General features: G+C 35.9%; 1 protein-coding gene across 6 annotated transcripts in view; it reads left to right on the plus strand.

The window, feature by feature from the left end:
* Positions 1 to 10,000, plus strand: part of LOC137660144 (receptor-type tyrosine-protein phosphatase S-like) — a 185,383-nt gene that overhangs the window by 138,968 nt on the left and 36,415 nt on the right. For 2 of the 6 annotated variants that reach the window (XM_068394849.1, XM_068394848.1), the window contains exons 4-9: positions 1,607 to 1,731; positions 2,418 to 2,486; positions 3,167 to 3,430; positions 4,712 to 4,843; positions 6,099 to 6,230; positions 8,082 to 8,201. The exons of 3 other annotated variants lie outside the window; for them this stretch is intronic. In XM_068394849.1, coding sequence (XP_068250950.1) covers positions 1,607 to 1,731; positions 2,418 to 2,486; positions 3,167 to 3,430; positions 4,712 to 4,843; positions 6,099 to 6,230; positions 8,082 to 8,201 — 842 coding nt within the window. The remainder of the gene's footprint in view (positions 1 to 1,606; positions 1,732 to 2,417; positions 2,487 to 3,166; positions 3,431 to 4,711; positions 4,844 to 6,098; positions 6,231 to 8,081; positions 8,202 to 10,000) is intronic. One more of the 6 variants, XM_068394850.1, reaches the window with a different exon arrangement.

Below are 10,000 nucleotides of genomic sequence, written 5' to 3' on the forward strand. Positions count from 1 at the left end.
TGGAGATGGTTTGGGCATGCTCTTCGCACTCCTCGAGAGAGATTAGTTCATCAAACTTTCAACTGGGCTCCACAAGGCACTAGAAGAGTTGGAAAACCCAGGCATACATGGCAGAGGACTATGAAGCGTGAAGTGGGAGATGATGAATGGAGAAGTATTGATTTAAAAGCTCAAGATGGTGAGGGGTAGATGGAGATGGTTTGGGCATGCTCTTCGCACTCCTCAAGAGAGATTAGTTCATCAAACTTTCAACTGGGCTCCACAAGGCACTAGAAGAGTTGGAAAACCCAGGCATACATGGCAGAGGACTATGAAGCGTGAAGTGGGAGATGATGAATGGAGAAGTATTGATTTAAAAGCTCAAGATGGTGAGGGGTAGATGGAGATGGTTTGGGCATGCTCTTCGCACTCCTCGAGAGAGATTAGTTCATCAAACTTTCAACTGGGCTCCACAAGGCACTAGAAGGGTTGGAAAACCCAGGCATACATGGCAGAGGACTATGAAGCGTGAAGTGGGAGATGATGAATGGAGAAGTATTGATTTAAAAGCTCAAGATGGTGAGGGGTAGATGGAGATGGTTTGGGCATGCTCTTCGCACTCCTCAAGAGAGATTAGTTCATCAAACTTTCAACTGGGCTCCACAAGGCACTAGAAGGGTTGGAAAACCCAGGCATACATGGCAGAGGACTATGAAGCGTGAAGTGGGAGATGATGAATGGAGAAGTATTGATTTAAAAGCTCAAGATGGTGAGGGGTAGATGGAGATGGTTTGGGCATGCTCTTCGCACTCCTCAAGAGAGATTAGTTCATCAAACTTTCAACTGGGCTCCACAAGGCACTAGAAGGGTTGGAAAACCCAGGCCTACATGGCTGAGAACTATGAAGCGTGAAGTGGGAGATGATGAATGGAGAAGTATTGATTTAAAAGCTCAAGATGGTGAGGGGTAGATGGAGATGGTTTGGCATGCTCTTCGCACTCTTCGGGAGAGATTAATTCACCAAAGTTTCAACTGGACTCCACAAGGCACCAGAAGAGTTGGAAAACATAGGCCTGCATGGCTGAGGACTATGAAGGGTGAAGTGGGAGATGATAAATGTAGAAGTATTGATTTAAAAGCTCAAGATAGAGACGACTGGAGAAATCTAACCAAGGCCCTTTGCGTCAATAGGCGTAAGAGGAGATGATGATATACTTTAAGATCTTTCTTGTGGCTTTCAAATACTAGTTCTTCACGTTTTAAATGGAGCTTTCTCATTATTCGCCTTGTTCATTTCCTTTACTTGTAATTTCAACTCCATATCTAATTATTTTTATGTTAGCAAATCCTTTAACATTTTTTAGTCCAAAATATCAGAATTTTTATGCATCTCATTACGTTTTGTGATTATTTTTTTCATTATCCACCAGGATTCCTATGGTAATTCAAATCTATATTAACTCTAACCAAAGAAATAAACATAACTAAAATAACTTTGTGGGAAATGTTTGGAAATGTTTCAAAGCTTCATTTTAGATTATATCATTGCTTGTCTCTATGGATATGCCAGAGTGCGTTCTGTTTTGCCAAATCATTTATTCCTCTGTTCTTTCTGTTTACTCTTCAGAAATCCTACATGGGATCCTTCAAGTGAACTACCGTTTGTCATCTACCCTATGAAAGAGAAAACTACTTATAAAAAAGATAACATCACTTGTAATAATTCTAAGAAGGATAACACAATGAATCTAAGTAAGTTTTTGTTCAAGTTCTAATAACATTATTGAAAAGGAAGATGAATGATAGCTTTATAGTTTATGGGCTGGAAAACTAAGAAAATAAGTATCGTTTCTTATCTTCTTGTTTACATTCTATATTAAGCAAAGGTTTCAACATATGGGCAGGGCACTTTATGAGATATTGTGATCCACACACACACACACACATATATATATACACATATATACATATATATATACACATATATATACAGCAAAAGCCATTAGGAAGTAATAAACTGCTTAAGTACCTAGCGCTTTCGTGTATATTAATACACACTTCTTTAGGGTACAATAAAACCTTTTTATTGTACCCTGAAGAAGTGTATATTAAAATACCCGAAAGCATTAGGTACTAAAGCAGTTTATGATCTCTTACTGGCTTTTGCTGTATATTAAGTCACGTGATCCTTGTGACATTAACGTATATATATATATATATATATATATATATATATATATATATGTGTGTGTGTATATATATACATATGTATGTATATATATATATATATATATATATATATATATATATATATATATATGTGTGTGTGTGTGTGTGTGTGTGTGTGTACGTGTATATATCTTACATTTGGGAACTTACACATTTCTTAAAAATTGAGTAAATTTAATTTGATATATTTGTTGTTTCTCTTTATACAGGCAGGGGCGTGAAGTGCTTAAGCGATGACAGAGCCACTGAAGTTATAGTTCCTCTCCTTCGCAAAAACTGTAAGTAACCTCATTTTACAGCTTCTTCTGCTCTTACAATTACTTCTGTGAATCATACTAAACCATGTAACTTCTTTGGGTGCTGTTTTGGTATGCGAGCTCCAAGTCGTGCTTTTGCCTTGGTATGCGAGCCCTAAGTCGTGTTTTTGCCTTGGTATGCGATCTCACCTGTTGGTAAAGATCTCACTTCACTTCACGGCCAAGCAAGAACCATTCGATTTTCTAAATATATATATATATATATATATATATATATATATATATATATATATATATATATATATATATATATACATATATATATATGTATATATAGGGAATGATTACCTAAGAAATAATAATCAATCATTGATGTTAGCGTGCGCAGCTCAGCAATACCGCTTGCTAGTACATACGGAGTTTGATGTTTTTATTTTTTTCGCGGGCGAAGCGAACATACGGCGAAGCAAGAACCATTAGATTTTCCATTATTCTTGTTTTTTTTTACCTAATAAAAATACTGAGATTGCCTACCAAAACAGCACCCTTTTTTGTTCATTCAAATTGAAGGCTATATCATTACAATCATAAGTTTGATCATACATAAATATCTCATTTTATTTTCAACAGATGTTTTCTTATGGCTAGTATATAAAAAAAATTAAAAACTAATAAAAACATATTTTTTTCTGCTATAAAAGGCAGGTCACCGGCAAAGAAACTGACAATCACGGTCAATAGGGAAGATGATGTCGTCATTGAATTTAAGAATCATCACAGTTGGAATCAAATGAAATGGTATCAAGATCCAAAAAAACCCTACGAGAACATTAGCAAGACTGACGAATCAAAACTAATTGTACCACAAGATAAGGCGAAGGAGTCTGGTGTCTATTTATTCGAAAAGGAGGATGATAAATCACCAGGAGGTTCAAACAAGTGTGCAGTTGTGATCATTAGGAGAGGTAAGAATTACGTATATGAGTATTGAAGAAAATAACCCACAATGTATGAAAAAAAAAAAATGATATTTATTTAGCTTTCGAAGGGACCGCCTCCCTTCCTCTTCAGAAAACAAATGGTTACAAATTTTTTAAAAAGAAGTACAGAAAGGTTCGTAAGAAACAGAAAACCACCGTAATAGATTTTCTATTCCTTACGACCCTTTCTGTACCTTTTTTTTTTAATCCATTTGTTTTCTTGGAGATGGTCCTTTCGAAAGTTAGATCAATTTCATCTTTCATACATTGTGGGTTATTCTATTTATCAGAAATATGCGGAAAATTGTGCATTTTAATATATATGAGTATAGTTTTTATAAGCTATTGACGTCTATTTAAGTAATGGAACCTAATATATCATACATGATATTGTTGACTTATACAATAGAGTATTTATATTCTAGAACAGCGGTCGCAACCCGGTGGTCCAAGGACCACTGGTGGTCCGTGAGAAAAAAAGAAATTGGAGGTCCGCAGAGAAATTGGGACATTATTTCAATCTTTATGTTTTCTTAAACCTCTTATGGAAATGTCTCACAGAAGACACAGAGCCCAGTGTTGCCAATTTAGCATTTCAGAGCAACTTAGCATTAAAAATCTGAACCCATCTTTTACCAAAAAAAAAAAAAAAAAAAAAAAAAAAACATTAATTAATTAACACCATCATTAACAAAATAAATCGATCACAATGAATGTGGATTTTTTCCCGGATGTAGTGTAGGCCTACACAAAACGCCTATCAAATAAAAAGGAATATGTTTTATCAGATTCATAAGCTTTTCGATTTCATAGCCAAACAACATTAAAAGAGTGTTTGTCTCTCGCATGATTTCAGTAGACCAAATTTATGTCATTATTCCAGTCAATTTTTTTTCAAAGAAGTACAGAAGTATACAAAGAATATATGGAACTAGCATTTCATAGAAACAGATGTAGATTATTATTATTATTATTATTATTATTATTATTATTATTATTATTATTATTATTATTATTATTATCATTATTATTATCATTATTATTATCCCTTGCTAAGCTACAACGCTAGTCGGAGAAGCAAGATTCTATAAGACCAAGCACTCCAAGAGGGAAAGGATAGCCCAGTGATGAATTGAAGAAATACATGAACTACATGACATTTAATGAATGATTTATATGAAATGTGTATGTATGTGCCATAGTTTTCACTGATATCCATGAAATTGCTCAAATACTGTCTTTCTTTCCTTGGTCTTTGTGCTACAGAATGCCAAGCCAACATGTATGGCGACCAATGCAGCCTTTGGTGCCCCGATTGCATGCACGGAGGTATTTGTGATGCCAAGACTGGAAAATGTGTCTGTCCTCCTGGATTCAAAGGGGAATTGTGTGAAGAAGGTGAGGTTTTATATGTTTTCTATAGCTTCACTTCAACCAGACGAGTTACAGGAGATGTCTGTTTATTAAATGACTCTTGTATTGCCATTGTAGTTGGAGCTTGTGGATTACAATACTTCACAGACGCTTGTACTTTCTATACCTGATCAGCTCCATGTTCTAAGCCTTGTGATTTTAACCTTGTCTCCTTTCTTTTTTTTTTTTGTGGATTACAATACTTGACAGACGCTTGTACTTTCTATACCTGATCTGCCCCATGTTCTAAGCCTTGTGATTTTAACCTTGTCTCCTTTCTTTTTTTTTGTGGATTACAATACTTCACAGACTCTTGTACTTTCTATACCTGATCTGCTCCATGTTCAAAACCTTGTGATTTCAACCGTGTCTCCTTTCTTTTTTTTTTTTTTTGTGGATTACAATACTTCACAGACGCTTGTACTTTCTATACCTGATCTGCTCCATGTTCTAAGCCTTATGATTTTAACCGTGTCTCCTTTTTTTTTTTTTTGTGGATTACAATACTTCACAGACGCTTGTACTTTCTATACCTGATCTGCTCCATGTTCAAAACCTTGTGATTTCAACCTTGTCTCCTTTCTTTTTCTTGTGGATTACAATACTTCACAGACGCTTGTACTTTCTATACCTGATCTGCCCCATGTTCTAAGCCTTGTGATTTTAACCTTGTCTCCTTTCTTTTTTTTTGTGGATTACAATACTCCACAGACGCTTGTACTTTCTATACCTGATCTGCCCCATGTTCTAAGCCTTGTGATTTTAACCTTGTCTCCTTTCTTTTTTTTTGTGGATTACAATACTCCACAGACGCTTGTACTTTCTATACCTGATCTGCTCCATGTTCTAAACCTTGTGATTTTAACCTTGTCTCCTTTCTTTTTTGTGGATTACAATACTCCACAGACCCTTGTACTTTCTATACCTGATCTGCTCCATGTTCTAAACCTTGTGATTTCAACCGTGTCTCCTTTTTTTTTGTGGATTACAATACTTCACAGACGCTTGTACTTTCTATACCTGATCTGCTCCATGTTCTAAACCTTGTGATTTCAACCGTGTCTCCTTTCTTTTTTTTTTTTGTGGATTACAATACTTCACAGACGCTTGTACTTTCTATACCCGATCTGCTCCATGTTCTAAACCTTGTGATTTCAACCTTGTCTCCTTTCTATTTTTGTGATCTAATTATAAGAGAGAATCACTAGTAACCATCCTGGTTTCTCTCCCGTTCTGACAGCATGTGAAGGTGACAAAATCCTCAACTCGTGTACCATAAATCCAGGGGTAACAAGTAATACACAGATCTGTTTACCTTCTCCATACGGATGTTCTTGCGCTCCAGGCAAAAAAGGCTACTTGTGCAATGAAGGTAATTCTATTTCTATTTCTATTTATTTATTGATCTTTTTTTTTTTTATTCCTAAAAGCCTCTTTGAACTAGCATCCACTACCTACCCACGATCACATTATCATTATTATTTGCTAAGCTAGAACCCTAGTTGGAAAAGCAGAACGCTATAAGGCAAGTGCTCCAACAGGAAAAATAGCCCAGTGAGGAAAGGAAATAATGAAAAACTACAAGAGAAGTTTAAGAACAATAACAAAATTAAAATAAATCTCTTTCATATAGAAACTATAAAAACGTGAAAACAACAAGAGGAAGAGAAACAAGATAGAATAGTGTGTAATAATGGTAATTTTTTTTCATCAATCTTAAAAGCCACATCGAACTTCATTTCAATGTTTTTCTTGTTTCCTTTCCTCACTGAGCTATTTTCCTGGTTGGGGCTCATGGGCTTATAGCACCCTGCTTTTCCAACTAGGGTTGTAGCTTAGCAAGTAATAATAATAATAATAATAATAATAATAATAATAATTAACGTCCTTTGCGTACTTACGATCACATAATACGCCTTATGAAATACGCTGAAGATATTAATATTAATCTCTGGCACCGTCGTTCAATTAGTTCGTTATGAATGTTACATAAGATTTTTCATAATTCTGATCATCCTTTACACTCAAATCTTCCCGGACAGTTCCAGCCTGTTCGTAATACTAGGCAGGCAGTTAATTCTAATAGTGAGGTCTTCTCCATCATAGGGCTGAATACTACGCAGTATTCTAGAAGTTTTATTCCAGCTGTGACCAAGTTGTGGGATGATCTTCCTAATAGGGGACTTGAATCGGGAGAATTTCAAAAGTTCAAACTTGCAGCAAATGTTTTTTATGTTGAGCAGGCTGACATAAGTCTTTTTATAGTTTACATATGAAAGATCTATCTTAATGTTGTTACTGTTATTTAAAAATTTTATTTTAATTTTTCTTTATTTCTCATATAGCTTATTTATTTCCTTATTTCCTTCCCTCTCTGGCCTATTTTCCTTGTTGGCGCCGTTGTGCTTATAGCATCCTGCTTTTCCGACTAGAGTTGTAGCTTAGATAGTAACATTGATAATAAAATTTCAACTTCTCCTGAATTCATGTACGTAAGAATTCACGATTATTATGTGTGTGTGCGTGTGTTTGTGTGTGCGCATCCATCTAAATATTTGACACTAGTATTAATACATTCAGCTATTTGTGAATTGTATATTTTATGGAGACTTTTGAGTAATTACTCCATTTTTAATTTTGTATATATTTGATTATATATCAAATGTATGCTGGCATCACGAGCTTCTGTTTGGTTGTCTATGTTGACGATGTCAGTTCCAGGTTGTTAAGTGAGGAAACCAGGCTAGGTTTTTTTTTTTCTTTATGATTCTAACTTGTGGCGAATTTTTTTAAATAATGAAAAACTAATAGAGGAAAACAATAGCTTTGCATAATTTGGCAGTATATTATTATTATTATTATTATTATTATTATTATTATTATTATTATTATTATTATTACTTGCTAAGCTACAACCCTAGTCGGAAAAGCAAGATGCTATAAGCCCAGGGTCCCAAAGAGGGAAAATAACCCAGTGAGGAAAGGAAACAAGCGTTGTCAGGTGAATAAGGACAGAGGAGAATCTGTAAAGAATAGGCAAGACTATTTGGTGTATGTGTAGGCCACGGTCCAGATATATAGACCTTGGTGTAGGCAAAGGGAAAGTGAACCGTAACTAGAGAGAAGGATCCAATGCAGTACTGTCTGGCCAGTCAGAGAACCACATAACTCTCAAGCGGTAGTATCGTGGCTTTGTAAACAAACACCCTTTTCCACTTTTCAGAATGTGATCCTGGTACCTGGGGAGTGAACTGTCTACAGAAATGTGATCACTGTGTGGGCGGAACTTGCGACAAAGTGACGGGAAAGTGTTCATCTGGTCGAGAAGATCCCTGTGCTGGAGGTAAGCTTATAAGTTCCCATTATTAACCTTTATTAAGGTAGCCTATTTGGTAACGTCCCTGACTGGTGATCGCCAGAGTGCGGTTAGAACCCCGCTCAAACTCATTAGTTCCTTTGGGCGCTGCAACTTCACCATCCTTGTGAGCTAAGGATGGAGGTCATGGGGGGAGCTTATTAGACTATCTGCTGAATCATCAGCAGCCATTGCCTGGCCCTCCTTGGTCCTAGCTTGGGTGGAGAGGGACCTTGACCGCTACTCATAGGAAATATTCATTTTAATGTTGTTACTGTTCTTAAAACGTTTCATTTTTTCCTGGTTTCCTTTCCTCATTGGGCTATCATCCCTTTTGGAGCCCCTGGGCTTATAGAATTCTTCTTTTCCAACAAGGGTATTAGCTTAGCAAGTAATAATAATAATAATATTATACGGTCAGTCTCCAGGGCATTGCCCTGCTTGATAGGGCAATGTCACTGTCCCTTGCCTCTGCCACTTATGATCGGCCTTTAAACCTTTAAACAAAGACCCCTTGAGTAATCTTGCTCAGTATATGAAACTTAGAATTTCTGCTAAGCAAATAAACTGTTCCTATGGATGTTTATTGTTAAGCATTCGATAAAGTCTACGTATTGTACCAACCGTGTGTCACACGATCGTACATAGTTCATTTTGTGTATAATATTATGCTTGTATGTTCGCTCTCCCCTCGCACTAAAAAGAACCTGAAAAAAACATCTGTTTTTCTCTTTGGTAACGGTGTCGATTTCGAACAGGAAATTTCCTTTTGCCTTGAGCTTTTGTATATAAAGGAGAGTGTTCTATAATAAACTCACCCAGTTGCTTTCATCCTGTCTTTGAGTCACAACCTTCTCTCGGCCCGTCACAGCATCCATAGTACTTTCCTGATTCCAATTTTAGAATGGAAGTCTAATAGTAGAAAAAACAGTTAAATCATATCACTACAGGATTACGATCAAAGGCTTACAAGTGCTTATATTCTTCATCAGTTACATGTTTATCTATTTATCTTTATTTAGATACACTGTTAAAAATTTGCATGAAAAAAGCGGTGAAAATCCTTGAATAAATGTTGCCTGGCATTTACCGTTTTAAAAACGGATATATTGACGTAAAGGAGTGATATTACGGTAACTAACCAGTCAAAGATAATAACAAAATATGGTAAAATTACAGTCGACTGTATTTTACTGAAATATGGCTGAGAACAGTATATCATTACGGAGAATTTCCTATTAGAATTAAATTTTTTTTCTAACAGTGTGTCGTGATAGTCTGTTTACCTTGTCTTTGAAGAACAGAGTATTTTTGAACGCGTCTTTTTTAACATTTTTTTCAAAATGCATTAGATTGTTAAGGATATTCATCATTTTCTATACATAATCACTTTTTCCATGATAGTAATACCTTTCCCTTTATCTGGCATGGAAAATATAATGTCCTTGTTTCCAATTAGATTTCTTTATATTTGTATGCAGGTAGTAGATTGGCCAGGGAACTAGCCACCTGTTGAGATACTACCGCTAGAGAGTTATGGGGTCTTTTGACTGGCCTGACAGTACTACGTTGGATCCTTCTCTCTGGTTACGGTTCATTTTCCCATTGCCTACACACACATAGCTAAATAGTCTGGCATTTTCTTTACTTATTCTCCTCTGTCCTCATACACCTGACAATACTGAGATTACCAAACAATTCTTCTTCAGCCAAGGGGTTACTGAACTGTAATTGTTCAGGGGTCACTTTCCTCTTGGTAAGGGTAGAAGAGACTCTTTAGCTATGGT

Source organism: Palaemon carinicauda, chromosome 20 (assembly GCF_036898095.1).
Source record: "Palaemon carinicauda isolate YSFRI2023 chromosome 20, ASM3689809v2, whole genome shotgun sequence".
In the NCBI taxonomy this organism is placed as follows: Eukaryota; Metazoa; Arthropoda; class Malacostraca; order Decapoda; family Palaemonidae; genus Palaemon; species Palaemon carinicauda.